Source organism: Primulina eburnea, chromosome 12, assembly GCF_022965805.1.
Source record: "Primulina eburnea isolate SZY01 chromosome 12, ASM2296580v1, whole genome shotgun sequence".
Taxonomy (NCBI): domain Eukaryota; kingdom Viridiplantae; phylum Streptophyta; class Magnoliopsida; order Lamiales; family Gesneriaceae; genus Primulina; species Primulina eburnea.
The window spans coordinates 36,910,760-36,927,663 of record NC_133112.1 but is presented as its reverse complement, the minus strand read 5'-3'; the positions used below and the strand labels follow the sequence as shown (position 1 = coordinate 36,927,663).

At 25.6% G+C, this 16,904-nt stretch overlaps 1 protein-coding gene across 1 annotated transcript; it reads right to left on the bottom strand.

Annotated features, from left to right (window-relative positions):
• Nucleotides 1-1,245: 1,245 nt before the first annotated feature.
• LOC140807640 (protein phosphatase 2C 37-like) lies at nucleotides 1,246-3,248 on the bottom strand. The gene is made up of 4 exons (XM_073164583.1): nucleotides 2,644-3,248; nucleotides 2,210-2,536; nucleotides 2,013-2,118; nucleotides 1,246-1,857 (listed from the first exon to the last, which is right to left on the bottom strand). The coding sequence occupies exons 1-4, from the start codon at nucleotides 3,064-3,066 to the stop codon at nucleotides 1,517-1,519; spliced, it is 1,197 nt and encodes a 398-aa protein (XP_073020684.1). The 5' UTR covers nucleotides 3,067-3,248; the 3' UTR covers nucleotides 1,246-1,516.
• Between the last annotated feature and the right edge of the window lie 13,656 nt (nucleotides 3,249-16,904).

Here is a 16,904-nt window from a genome sequence, read left to right as displayed (position 1 = left end):
TATTTATGAATGTAAATGAATTTTACTTACTTAAAAGTTAAATCAATTTAATTTGTGAAAAACGACAAATGAACTATCCAATTTATTGAAATCAAAATTTCAATTCTTTATGTCAATTCAACAAATTAATGAATAATATTTTTATAAGTTCATAATAAAATTTTATTAAAATAACACTCAAAATAATTGAGCTTCATTGTTCAATTTGAAATTCATCAAATTGACAGTTCTTTCAAAAAAAAAATTTGTAATATAGCACATGTCAATACAAGCCCTGTTATGGGTGGGAAAAAATACCGAATTTTCGGTATACCGAGATTACCGTAACAAAAAAATATTGAATTACCGAATTTTAAATATACCGAAGATTTCGGTATGTTACCGTAACAATACCAGATTTTTTGGTATGATAATGATATTCAATTTGAAAATTTTGGTATATACCAAATACTGGAAAAATATACAAAAATTTTAAAATATATAATATTTTAAAACAATAAATTATAATTTTTTTAAATGTAAGGTTTTTTGGTTCGATATACCGAAAATTTTGATACAGTATCGATATGAATTTGCTTATACAATAATTTAAGATATATATTAACTAAAATTAAAGAAAATAATTAAAAATAAAATGTTATATAATAATTAATAAAAAATTTAAATTTTAATTATGTTTTTAAAAAGTACAAACAAAATGAAAAATATAGACGAGAAAAGAATGAAAGTACCTTAAGTTGAATCAAAGACTTTTGTTGACATTTTATTGTTGTATCTTAAGCTATAATTCTTGTACTTAATAGAATTCCATATAGTCATTAAAATCTATTGACATTTTGAATACTTATAGACTTTTGTAAGGTTTTTAAAAGTCTAGTTTAAATACCACATGACTTTTTAAAATTCTACAAAAATTTACATTAAATATCACTAAACTTTTATGGAGTATATAAAAATCTATTTTAAATACTTCTATACTTTTAAACATATTAAAAAGCCATAAAATAATGAGATTTATCTGAAATTTCCGTAAATTTTAATTAAAAATCACGCATACAAAAACTTGTGTGAAACGATCACGTATCGTATTTCTGAAACAAATATCTTATTTAGATCATCCACAAAATATTATTATTTTTTATGATAAGAGAATTATGACCCGTCTCACATATTATGACTTGCGTGAGACGATCTCACATAAAACCCATTCAACCAACAATGAGCAAAACAAATAATCCCAATGTCTAAAATAAAATATTAGTATATTATCATAATTCAAAATCAGTTTTTTTCCCCACTTCCTTCTTCAAGAAAGGAGGAAAATACAATTATGTCCAATTTTCCGTTGAATAAAAATAAAATAAATACATAAGGATAATTTAAAATCTAAAAAGAAAAAAGAAATAGTCCATCTAATAATATCTAATAGTTATAATTTAGTAGTAGATGGAGTTTTGACTAGGGAAATTAATTAATCATTACATTATATTGCACAGATAATAAAATTTCTTGAAATCTAACTGCTTTGGCCTTTCCTCAAATCCACCACGACAACACTAACGTTATCTTGGCTGTGCCGGGCCAAGGCCAGCTTCGTCAACAGAATCGACGCGTCGGAGCAGGCCTTGTCGGAGCTCTCCCCCGCCGCCGTCACCGTGACGTCATTATCCCGAGATCTCGGCGTAGAAGGTGGTTTACGCGACTGAAGGCACATTCGCGCCACCCCACAAGCCGTCTCATTCGACACCACATCCCACAGTCCGTCGCTCGCCAGTATCAAGCACTCGTCCTCCGCCGTCCGCTCAGTCACCGTCACCTCCGGATCCGATATCACGTACGGCTTCAGATAGCTATCACCTGATACCAAGAAAAAAAAACTTTATAATGCATGTAAAAACGAGGGTGATTCGATGCTAAGGATAGTGTCGATTGATCAGATATCAGATTTACGTGGCCGAATTTGTTACGCTTACTAAGTAACAACGTACTCGAGATCCCATTTCGCAACTCACCAATTGCACGAGACATTGCCAAGACGCCTAAAACTCTCGGGCCATCCCAGAATATAACCCGGCCGCCGGATTCATGAATTCTGCTCAGCTCATCTGGCCGGTCCGGCTGCGAACAAGAAAACCCATTTCAATTTCAAACCCAAATCGAACCAAACGATACCATTTCGATACACACAGCTCTGAAGATTATAACCCACCTTATGATCCGTGGAGAGCGGAATAGCGACGCCGTTACGGCAAAGAACCGCCCGAGAATCACCACAATTGGACACCACGATCTTGTCCGGCGTGAGCACCGCCACGACCGCGGTGGATCCAACTGCGTTGCACTGTGGAGTCCGAAGCTCGCATCGGCAAGTGGAGGTGGAAGCTCCGCCCGCCGCACCAGCTCCACACGAGTCCTTCACTTCCTTGTCCATTTTTAGGAAACTCCGAGACATCGTACGCTCCCACGAAATCGCCCCTCCGGCTTCGACTTCAGCTTTCACTATTTCGTGCATCCTTTCCTTGCATTTGGTCGAAACCTGAAATAAAAAACAGCCAATTGGGGAAAAAGTTCAATTTTTAACTCAAACTATTAGAAAATGTGAACTTTACACAACGTAGTAAACGTGAGCATGTGATTTCTTACGTGGGAGCAACCATGGCCATCGTAAACTCCGAAGAAATGAAACCCACTCGAAAAATCACCATCCCGCAAGCAAAAAGTAGGGTGAATAGCTACAGAATCTTCCATATCTCTTCTCCTCCCGCACACAGAAGTCATCCCAAATTTAGGAAACTCCGGCAGAATCCCCCCCGACGGAGGAGACAGCTTCTCCGGGACCGTAGCAAACTCAGTCCCTTTCGGTTTCTCCTCAACCACCACCTCAATCTTCGGCCGTTTCTTGCCACCGCCGCCGCTCAGCAGCTCCGGAACCACCGCGGAATCATTCGGCACGAAGTTGAACTGGTGGATCTCCATCCTCCTCTTCCTAGCGGATTTCGAACTGGGCTCCACTGGCGCCGCCGTCTCCGTCTCACCCATATTCACCCCACAACGCATACCAGCCATAACAACAAAATAATCGATCTAAACTCGATCCTCTCCGCAGGACAACACCGCAATAATTCCCACAATCTCAAAACATTCAGCTATTATAGATGCAATTAATGAAATAAATAATGAGAAAAAAGAAACTAAAAAGGGAAGAAGATTCAGAGAAATGAAAGCATTCTGATCAACACGGGCGAGGACATTATTTAGTCGGGGTAAATGGAGGAGGGGGGGTCAGTGGGTGAGTAAACGGGCAGCTACCCGCATCTTCCGGGGCAGGGAAACCACAGTTGGTGTGACGTAGATACGCTGGATGCGAGGACGGCAGATCTCCACCGTCTATTCAAAAAAAATCTCCCATACGCCTTTCGATTCGAAACCTCCACGTGTTGGAACATTGAAAACGTGGGCCAATAGAAAACGAACACGAGGGGGATTATAAAAGTTCCGGGCTTTGTTTCAGTGACACGCATGTGAGTGGGGCCCATTTCCGCTGGGAATTTTGATTTTTCATTTATTTGGTTCCTACGAGGATGACTTACCACGTGGCATGATCACGCATGTTTTATGCAGCGCGTCGAGATTTGGGAAATTCACGAAATTGTCTTCGCAATTTCCCGTAGATAAATTTCATATTATTTGGGTTATATTTTTTGGTAACAGATGGTAATATTTAACTCCTCGAAGGAATAAAAAACGTGCAACTTAAATGTATCAAAACAAAAGAAAAAATTTGCATGAGATTGTTTTATTGGTCGTATTTTGTGAGATGAATATCTTATTCGAATCATTCATGAATAAGTATTATTTTTTATTGTAAATATCGATAGAATTGATCCGTCTCACAGATAAAAATTTATGAGATCTTCTCACAATACTTGACTGTCTTCCTACTTGGTATTCTATATGGAATATATACTTCAAGAAATGACAATATAATCGCGTGCATGTGCAAATGTATCTTCTTAAACCACTCCAACGTAGCTTCCAAGGTAGGCACGACAATATAACCGTTTGCATGTTCAATTGATAATTAACTTTTGAGTTATTGTACGATCAAGTTACTCAGTTATTTCTTTTAATTTTCAATAAAACGATAACTGTTTGATTTACAACTTACATTCGAATCAAAATTAAATTTTTGGTTCTCAAGTATGACTAGAACTTTCAATTTAGAGTTTTTCAGTCCATTCAACTCAACGCACGTAAAGAAAAATCATTTTTAGTCACAATTTCGAAAATTCGTTTGAAGTCGATGAGAAACATGCCAAAATATCGACTTATATTCTTTGTTTATAAGTTGATATATTGAATAAGGAGATTTAATTTTTATCTATTTATCTTTATGTATTATATATGATATATGATTGAGTTCAATAATGGTGACAAATGGACGTCAAAAACAAATTAAATTATTGACAAAAATGAACTAAATTTAGCTTGGAAACAAGTTTTCAGTAGTTTGAGAATGATATTTTTAACTAGGTAACATTATCTTTTATTTCCGAGAGAGAGAGTGAGTGTGAGCCACGCGGCGGAGTTGTGCGAGTGGGGACATAAGAGACGATGAAAGCTTTGGTCGCTAAGGAGACGCGTGTGAAATGGACCACTTTCCCGAATGATGCCTTCACTACGTGTCTTCCTCATATTGCATTAAACAGCTGTGTGCTGTCTTTGTCAAACCTCACCATACTAAATATTTCTTTTTTTATATATATATTTACGATTTCTTTTTATTATTTTCCATTTTAAAATTAAATATCACCACTTTTATGTTTCTCCAACAAATATTTTTTTTAATAAAAAAAACATATATATATATATATATATATATATAAATTATTTTATGAAAATCGTAATTTAAGTCTAAACTTGTTATGATATACAACACATAATGTACGATGTTACTTTAATATTTAATAGAAAAATGACTATAAGTAAATGTTTTGAAAGATAAAAGCAAAATTGCAACTTCTTTTTTTTTTTTCTTTTATTCTGTTTTTCTGTAATTTGAAGAAATTTTACTGTCTATATAGGCACATGCATAAAATCGTAATTGTATTTAAAATAAACTTATAATCGTAAATCATAAAATCGTAAAAGCTTCCCATCATCATATATCATTTTGATTGAAGTTTGATCTTTGGAAGTGATTATCTGTAATCGTATCATGTGGTCGACTGATCAGCTTTAGCTCACTATTAGGCAAAAAAATCAAAAAGTTAAAAGAGATGAAAAGAAAAAGACTTTTATTGTGAAATATAGCAAGTGATTTTTGTAATTTTTTTAAAAAAAATAATTATTCAGTTTACATGTACAAAATTTACACATAAAAGCTAAAAAAGCAAAAGAAATTTAGAAGTGTTCATCAAAGGAGTCGTTCTCCATCCCGAAGCTATTTTATCGTATTCTGAATTCAATGGTTTTAATAAACTATCTACAGTAGTAGTTCTTCGTCTTAAGCCCGATCTAAAATTGTTCTGAACAGTTTGTGTAGCCATAAATCTTATTGTATTCACACTCTATCGAATACCTTTTCACTAGATCAATTAGATCCATGGTAAATATTTTGAATTTTTTTCTTCTCAAAATCATTAATCATGTACAAAATCCATTTTGGTAATAAAAAAAACATTAACATGTAATACATAATAGACTAACAAAAGGTAAGTCAAACCGTAAATTTTAATTATATTTCTTCCAGATGAGTAATAAGACTTAACAAGTCTATTTTATAGGAAATACTTATTTAATTGTTTTAATTAATTCTTCTTCGGTGGCTACGTATCTTTACGACGAAAGAATGAGGAATCTTTCTGCTATTTTAAAAAAAACTTGTTCACACACACGTAACGTAACTTAGGCACAAGATTAGTGATTAAAACTACTACTACTTGTTAAATCTTTGACAAAAATTTATGTGAGTGTCACAGATCATATTTTGTGAGACGAATATTTTATTTGAGTCATTCATGAAAAATATTATTTTTATGCTAAAAGTATTACTTTTTATTGTGAATATCGGTAGTGTTAAGACTCGTCTCATTGATAAAAATTCGTAAGACCATATCACAAAAGACACTCTACATCCTTTTGCTTTTCTCCTCTAACGTTAGTTTTCTATAAATAATTTGGAGTATATTTAAGTTTAAAATCAAATAAAATAAGTTAATAATATTACAAATGCTTTTTATTAAGAGGTTTTTTTTTTGGCAAAAACTTGTGTGAGACGATCTCACGGATATTATTTGTGAGACAGATCTCTTATTTGGGTCACCCATGAAAAAGTATCACTTTTTATGCTAAGAGTATTACTTTTTATTGTGAATATGGGTAGGGTTGACCCGTCTCACAGATTATAATCCGTGAGACGGTCTCACATGAGACTCACTCTTTTTTTTTTTGGAAAAAGGGAAATAAAATCGCCACTTTTTGTTTATTTCTTTTGCCATGAAATATATTGGTTATCTTAACATATATTTCATGGGCTGATTTAATGATTATAAATGAACCATATATTTTTTCATGTGATATAATTGATGGAGATTCATGTCAAAAATAGATATTACGCTTTTCTAAAGTTTGGGAGAACGATATATTTATTTTGTACGATGGACACTACATTGGAAAGAATATATATATATATATATATCTATTATCTATTACTATTATAAATATATGACTTCCATTTGTGAACTTACTATTTTATCCTTTTATTTGTTTTATAATTTATAATGTTCATGAGGTTATTTAGGTCATTTTCTATGTTGGTTTAATATAGTCATTAATAGTGGACTTAACTCAAACAAGATAGTTATAAAATTTTAATTATAAATATGTAACTTTCATTTGTGAACTTACTATTTTACCCTTTTATTTGTTTTATGATTTGTAATGTTCATGAGGTTATTTAGGTCATTTTCTATGTTGGTTTAATATAGTCATTAATAGTGGACTTAACTCAAACAACATAGTTATTATTTTGATATTACTTATTATTATTATTATTATTATTATTATTATATGACTTATATTTGTAACTTACTATTTTTTCATTTTGTTTGTTTTATAATTTGTCATGTTCATGAAGTTCTTTAAATTATTTCTATATTAGTTTAATATGATTATTAATAGAGTAGTTAACTCAATCAAACTATTTATTATTTTAATTTTAAAATTAATTACTTTAATTTATATATTGACATAAAATTCATAGAAAATCACTATCATAAACTTAACTCAATTTAGTTATTTATTATTTTATTTTTACTTTTAAAATTAAAATTAATTATTTAATCTTTACATTGACATTAAATTCATAGAAAATCATTATCATAATGTTATACACTTAAATAGATTGTTAATATTACAAAAATTAAGGTAAAATCCCTAAACTTGTTATTAAGTTAAATATCAATTATGTTTTTGCTAACTTTTAACTCCTTGTGAATTTTGTTTAACTTTTTTTTTAGAATAGATATTACACATCAACTCAAATTTTTTAAACTGTATAGTAGCTCCATCGTCATGATTCGATCGATGTATCCAACAAAGATAATTATTGTACTCCAACAATATCAATAATTACACTAATTGCAATATATGAGAATTGGTCTCATGATTTTGACTCTTATATATAGCAATTGTAGGATCATGTATTTGCCGCTTTACCAAAAGTTATAACCAGGGTAACGATACAACATTAACCAAAATCTTTTAAAATCGTAAAACAATTCAAACGTCACATTTCGATTGTTATACCTTACATAAACAATTATTGCACCTAACAAATATGATATAGTTGTTAATTTACATTCTAGAAATCATTTTTCTAAATCAAATTTATTCTCACTAATCAAATAATTTCATCGAATACAAATTAGTTTTTAATTTAAACACAAATATTAATTGTTAGGGTGACCACTATATGTCACCTATGCTTCATTAAGTTGCAATCATAATAATAATACACAATGAATTGGTAAACATAACTTAGTTAATTTAATAAGTGAGCAATATTAAATACAATTTTGTTATTTTGAAATGTGAAAAATAGCTTTTATATATATATAAATTCATCATATATAATGCTAAATTAATTAATATGTAGAAAAGAGAAAAAATTGTTTTTTATGTATGTAATTTCATCATATATTAGAAATTAATTAATATATTGAAAAGAAAAAACAATATAACAAATAATATATTATATATGATGATTTCGTAATAAAATAATGTTAATATAATCATATTTTGTATTATGTTTAGAACACAATTGAAAATTGATAACAAAATATATAATAATAGAAACTTTAATTTTAAAAACATTTTTTTATCTAAAATATTATCATAATAAATAATGAATCATAAGTGAAATCACTAAATTATTGATTAACTATTTATTTAATTATTACTTAAATCAATTTATTGGATTTGTCAAAAATTTAGCATTTCTTATTATCTACATAAAAATATCAAGAGCTTCATAAATTCATTGATATTAATTAAAAAAATTAATTTAAATACATAAAAAAATTCTTAAGTTCCTAAAAAAATTATTTTATAGTTAAATTTGAAATATTAAACATTTTATTAGAAGTTTTAAAATTTTCGTATTCTTATCAGCTATATAAAAATATCAAGAGTTTCACAAATTTATAGACATTAATTAGCAAAAATAACTTAAATTAAATATATAAAATTTATAAAAAATAATATAACGTGTTTATAATATTACAAAAAAATTGAAAAATATAGTTGTAGAACTCACAAATTTTATTAGTTATATTTAAAAAATTAAAGCGAGTTACACTCATATATGGGACAAAGTTTTCTACCCCGCAATGAGATGTACAAGTAGTAAAACCACAATTAAAAAATAATTCATTAAAAAAATAATTTGAGAAAATTATTGCAAAATTGCAATCATAATATAATTTTACGTTAAAAAAACATTCTTACAAATAATCTTTAACATATTTCAATATCTACAAAATATACGATGCTTCTTAGTTCATATTTTAAAATCAATTTGTTATAAAAGTGACTTATTTATATGTAAAATAAAAGAAAATATAAGATATAAATATTAAATATTCATTAGCAACCATGAATAAATACACAAATTTTAGCAGCAACAAAGAAAAATTATGGATAAATTGATAAATTCAACATGGATTAATATCCAAAGACATTTAAGATAGACAATAAATTATAAGAGAATCCATTAAAAAATTATTGATTTAATTTACTAAATTTAAATGAATAAAAGTATATTAGAAAATTCACAATTAGAAATCATGTATTTATATGTATGTTAGATTTTACTAAAAAATGTAAAAAATAATTTTTATGGCATAAAATTTTTAAAAGAAATAGAAATGTGTACTAATGTCCAAATCCATTTAAGATGGACAATGAATTACAAAAACCTCCTAAAAATCCTATTAATTTAATTGCTAACTTAAATTAACAAGATAGTTATTACCTTAATATTCGGTATATTAACAATTTTTTAAATTTATAATATTATTATTGTAATTTTCTATGAATTCTATGTCAATGTATAATTAAAGTTTATTTTTCTATGAATTTGATGTCAATGTATAATTAAAGTTTATTATAGTAATTTTCTATGAATTTGATGTCTACGTATAATTAAAGTAATTAAATTTTAATTCAAAAGTAAAAGTAAAATAATAAATACATTAACTAAGTATTTTGTTAATAATCCTATTAAACAAACGTAGAAAATAATTTAAAAAACCTCATGAATATGACAAATTATAAAATAAATAAAATGGTATGGAAAAATAATAATTTGGTTTAATATAGTCATTAATAGTGGACTTAACTCAAACAACATAGTTATTATTTTGATATTACTTATTATTATTATTATTATTATTATTATTATTATATGACTTATATTTGTAACTTACTATTTTTTCATTTTGTTTGTTTTATAATTTGTCATGTTCATGAAGTTCTTTAAATTATTTCTATATTAGTTTAATATGATTATTAATAGAGTAGTTAACTCAATCAAACTATTTATTATTTTAATTTTAAAATTAATTACTTTAATTTATATATTGACATAAAATTCATAGAAAATCACTATCATAAACTTAACTCAATTTAGTTATTTATTATTTTATTTTTACTTTTAAAATTAAAATTAATTATTTAATCTTTACATTGACATTAAATTCATAGAAAATCATTATCATAATGTTATACACTTAAATAGATTGTTAATATTACAAAAATTAAGGTAAAATCCCTAAACTTGTTATTAAGTTAAATATCAATTATGTTTTTGCTAACTTTTAACTCCTTGTGAATTTTGTTTAACTTTTTTTTAGAATAGATATTACACATCAACTCAAATTTTTTAAACTGTATAGTAGCTCCATCGTCATGATTCGATCGATGTATCCAACAAAGATAATTATTGTACTCCAACAATATCAATAATTACACTAATTGCAATATATGAGAATTGGTCTCATGATTTTGACTCTTATATATAGCAATTGTAGGATCATGTATTTGCCGCTTTACCAAAAGTTATAACCAGGGTAACGATACAACATTAACCAAAATCTTTTAAAATCGTAAAACAATTCAAACGTCACATTTCGATTGTTATACCTTACATAAACAATTATTGCACCTAACAAATATGATATAGTTGTTAATTTACATTCTAGAAATCATTTTTCTAAATCAAATTTATTCTCACTAATCAAATAATTTCATCGAATACAAATTAGTTTTTAATTTAAACACAAATATTAATTGTTAGGGTGACCACTATATGTCACCTATGCTTCATTAAGTTGCAATCATAATAATAATACACAATGAATTGGTAAACATAACTTAGTTAATTTAATAAGTGAGCAATATTAAATACAATTTTGTTATTTTGAAATGTGAAAAATAGCTTTTATATATATATAAATTCATCATATATAATGCTAAATTAATTAATATGTAGAAAAGAGAAAAAATTGTTTTTTATGTATGTAATTTCATCATATATTAGAAATTAATTAATATATTGAAAAGAAAAAACAATATAACAAATAATATATTATATATGATGATTTCGTAATAAAATAATGTTAATATAATCATATTTTGTATTATGTTTAGAACACAATTGAAAATTGATAACAAAATATATAATAATAGAAACTTTAATTTTAAAAACATTTTTTTATCTAAAATATTATCATAATAAATAATGAATCATAAGTGAAATCACTAAATTATTGATTAACTATTTATTTAATTATTACTTAAATCAATTTATTGGATTTGTCAAAAATTTAGCATTTCTTATTATCTACATAAAAATATCAAGAGCTTCATAAATTCATTGATATTAATTAAAAAAATTAATTTAAATACATAAAAAAATTCTTAAGTTCCTAAAAAAATTATTTTATAGTTAAATTTGAAATATTAAACATTTTATTAGAAGTTTTAAAATTTTCGTATTCTTATCAGCTATATAAAAATATCAAGAGTTTCACAAATTTATAGACATTAATTAGCAAAAATAACTTAAATTAAATATATAAAATTTATAAAAAATAATATAACGTGTTTATAATATTACAAAAAAATTGAAAAATATAGTTGTAGAACTCACAAATTTTATTAGTTATATTTAAAAAATTAAAGCGAGTTACACTCATATATGGGACAAAGTTTTCTACCCCGCAATGAGATGTACAAGTAGTAAAACCACAATTAAAAAATAATTCATTAAAAAAATAATTTGAGAAAATTATTGCAAAATTGCAATCATAATATAATTTTACGTTAAAAAAACATTCTTACAAATAATCTTTAACATATTTCAATATCTACAAAATATACGATGCTTCTTAGTTCATATTTTAAAATCAATTTGTTATAAAAGTGACTTATTTATATGTAAAATAAAAGAAAATATAAGATATAAATATTAAATATTCATTAGCAACCATGAATAAATACACAAATTTTAGCAGCAACAAAGAAAAATTATGGATAAATTGATAAATTCAACATGGATTAATATCCAAAGACATTTAAGATAGACAATAAATTATAAGAGAATCCATTAAAAAATTATTGATTTAATTTACTAAATTTAAATGAATAAAAGTATATTAGAAAATTCACAATTAGAAATCATGTATTTATATGTATGTTAGATTTTACTAAAAAATGTAAAAAATAATTTTTATGGCATAAAATTTTTAAAAGAAATAGAAATGTGTACTAATGTCCAAATCCATTTAAGATGGACAATGAATTACAAAAACCTCCTAAAAATCCTATTAATTTAATTGCTAACTTAAATTAACAAGATAGTTATTATTTTGATTTTACTTTCAAATTTAATTTAATTATAAATATGTAACTTTCATTTGTGAACTTACTATTTTATCCTTTTATTTGTTTTATGATTTGTAATGTTCATGAGGTTATTTAGGTCATTTTCTATGTTGGTTTAATATGGTCAATTTTTTCTTTTATAAATACTGCTAAATAAATATTACTAAATAACATGATCCATTTGATCATTTTGTGTTTTTGCAATGAGATGAGTTTTTTACTATAGCGTTAACATGTTTTATTGTTATGTGTCATTTGTATTGATCATGTTATTTTGGATTGCTTATGTGATTTGTTTGTTCGCAGAAAGAAAATACAAAACAAAACCACATATCTCACAAAAATGGTTGTTTTTCAATTTTTTATTGTTGAGATATTTTGTTAATTTTTAAACACATAATGCATGTTTTCTGTTTGCTTAGATTACTTAGTTTGAAACGACTTAGAAAATATTAAAAATGCCGAAATATTCTTTCATTTCTACCTTATGTCTCAGAATATCAAGAGATGATATTTTTTATTTATTGAGACAAATATATTTCAAGATTTCTGTCTATAAATCAATATTTAAAATTTTTACGAAATTTATTGTATTCTCTATTCAAAATTTTTGTATTTAGATTGATAGAAGGTACATGTTTTTTGTTTGTTTGTTATCAGCTATTAACGAATTATAAAATATATTGAAGAAAAATGTAATTTATTCACTATATTTTGAAACAAAATTTACACTCTATTTTTTAAAAATATATATTTTTAATGAAATTTAAATTAAATAAAAGAATAATGAAATTTACATTTTATTTTTAAAAATGAACTATATTCTTATTTAAAATAATTATTTTTATTTGATTTATCACTTTTTATTATATTTATAAACTTTATCTTTATTTTTTCGGATCTCTCCTTGTTTGATTTCTATTTTTTCATTAATTAATGAATGTTAAAATAAATCGAATAAAAATGAGGTTTATACTATTGTTCAAAATTTTATAGTTCTCTAATTTTTGAGTAGGTCTTGTGTGAGACGGTTTCATGGTTATAAGGTCCTGAGACGGGTTGACCCATTCATTTTCGGAGTGAAAACAATGTTTCTTCATGAATCAAGTAGGATAGGAGACATGCTTTACAAAATTGACTCGTGAAACAACTTCAAAGGAGTTTTTGTGTCAATTTTATTTTGAACTTCAGTAAATTAACATATATGAATAACGTAAATAATAATAATTATTACACGTTATTTTGTTTTTTTTCCATCTATTAATTAATATATTATAAAATAATTTAAGAAAAAATGAAATTTTTTTCTTTGTTTTTTTCCATCTATTATTGAATTTTAAAATAAATTGAAAAAAAAATAAATTTTGCGACCATTGTTTGGAATGAAATTTAAGTTAAGCCTTATTTTTTTGGAATGAAATTGATGATTCTTTTTTTTAAAAAATAAATTATATCTTTAATGAAATTTAGACTAATAATAATAATATATACATATTTTATTGTTTGTTTTTTCCAAGCTAATAATCAATTCTAAAAAAATGAGAAAATGAAAATTTATTCACCATTTTTGAAATTGAATTTATAATATATTTGTTTAAAAAATATATATATCTTTAATAGAATTTAAAATAAGTAGAAGAATAAAAAAAACAATCTATTTATTAAAAATGAAATATATACATATTTTAAAAATAATTCTTTTTATTTGACTTCTCTCTGTTTTTTATTTGATCTATGAATTATATCTTTATTTTTATTTCTCATTATTTGATTTCTTTTTTACATTAATTAATTAATATAAAATAAATTGAATGAAAATGAATTATACACACACTCTTGTTCAAATTTTTTATAGTTCTCCAATTTTTTAGTAGTTTTCCTGTAAGAAAGTCTCATATATATATATATATATATATATATATATATATATATATATATATATATATATATATATATATAACACATGTCGACTTTTTTCATTATTTAATGTCAATAGTTTTTAAATAAATTGAAGGAAAATGAAGTTTACACTGTAGTTCAAAACTTTATAGTTATCAAATTTTTTAGTAGGTATTCCGTGAGCCGATCTCGTGGATATATATCCTTGAGATGTGCCAACCCCGATCTATTTTCGGAGTTAAAAACAATGATTTTATGATTGGGGTCACATAGAAGACATGTTTAACAAAATTGACCCGTGAAACGGCTTCATAGGAGTTTTTGGCCAATTTTTATTTTTATCTTGAGTAAATTAACATCCATTAATAACGTAAATAATACATGAATAATAAATTTGAAAACTCTAATCAAATTGTTTGAATCTACATATATGTCCTTATCTTCGTTAAATATTATTAATAAATACGTGTCTTTTTTTGTTTGTTTTTCAGGTATTAATGAATTTTACAATAATTGAAGAAAAATGAAACTTTATTTTTGGAATAAAATTTACAGTCCATTTAAAAAAAACACTATATATTTACCGTAATTTAAAATAAACGACACAATGTCAGGAGCTTAACTCACGAGAACTTCCCAAGAGTTCATAATCCAAGTACTATCTCACCGATGCACGCATAACCCAACAAAACTAAATGATAGTTAAAGATTTATCTTTTAGTTCGAACATTTTTTATCTTCAGGCCAAAAATTATATTTGTTACCTAAGACACAATTTTTATTTCTTATAATTATAATCTACCGTGCAAAGCCCTATACTAAGCCAATGGTGAACATATCGAGGATTGCACTGACGTGGGTGTCAACGTGCCAAATCGTAAAAGCCTATGCATGAAAAATACAAATAATTGTTTGATAATATAAGAAAGCACTTCAAAAGAATTAAAATTTGTTTAAATTGATTTTATGTATAATAATTATTCTTATATACATCAAAGAGATAGAAAAAGAGAAATAAGAATGAATTCAAATCGTTTTTATGTGAAAACAAATAAATTTTACATCTACAGTTACTTAAAATGATTTATAAGATTTTTAAATTTTTTTATGTTTTTCAAATTTTTTCCCTTGAAAATTATTTTTTTTAAAAAAAAAATATTACAGTTATCTTCATGTTTTATGCCATGTCAAATTTTCATCGATAATACTTATAGAACTTGTAGCTACTGTTTTAGGACATGATTTGTGTATAGAACTTTATAACTTCAAAATATATCATGAGAAATTTAGAAATTATGGTTCTTGTAAAAAAAATTGTTTTTTGTTTATTTAAAGGTTCAATCAAATCAAGGAAGCAAAACTCATGATGTAAGAAAGATAGTAGGCAGCTAATAAGCTCTTCTAGCGAGTTCGACAACTTATTTTGAATACTCATAGTCTAACTATATTATTTTTTACAATTTTAAGGTTGTGAAATTAATATAGTTGTCACAACGATAGTAAGAATATAGTTCAGATTTTAGATCATATTAATAAATATTTTATATTTAGACAGAATATTTTAACATTATATATTTATATGTATCAAACCTAAAACAATTCAATTATATTAATATTCAGGAACTCAAGCAAAAATAAATTCTGAAGTTTGTTGATGTATCATAGATTGAATTAATTATTCAATAATAAAAGATAATGAGAGTAATGTGAGAATTGTTCTCCTCATATATGTTCCATACATGCAACGCACGTGTATATCTTCTAGTATATATATATATATATATATATATATATATATATATATATATATATATATATATATATATATAAATTTAAATGCATCCGAACAATTTTCGCCACGTATATATCAAGGAATTGAAAGTTTGGAAAGAGTTCGATAAACCAACAACTCCTTCAATGACTAATTAATTGTTCATCTACTTTTGAGGAATAAATTGGAAAGCAATCGATTATAAAATCAATCAATTGTTTGGCTTACTTGTAGATCTTTCAAAAACACACGCGTCTAAATTTTAGATTCAATAAATGAATGCCACTTCGGTGATAAATAAAAAAACAACACGATAAAAAACAACATATCAAAATATATATAATCCTCGATTAAGGTGTTTTTTTGTCTAATTAAAATAACTTTGGAACTCCTAAAATTTCAATCTTTCCCTCCTTCAATTCACATGATTCAACATATATATAACATTATAATTTAGTATTCAACAACCAAGAATTCCCTACATATATGATAATATAGAAACATTTTAATAATTAGCAATATTTTAATTAAGTTTAAATTAACATGTTAGTGTTGAAGTGAAGAAAGAGGATTTAGTGATTGATTATTCAAGATTTATTAGATTAAATTAATTAAGTTTCAATAGTTATCTTCATAAGTTTTTTATGTGTTTTTTTGTTGAAAGAAGCAAATACATAATTTTTGTCGACGCTTAAAAACACAAAAGTTTGCTCCTCCAAAAGAGTTTTAGATATATATTATTATTTCAATGGATTAATTTGAAAAATCCTACTAAAAATTATCCCAC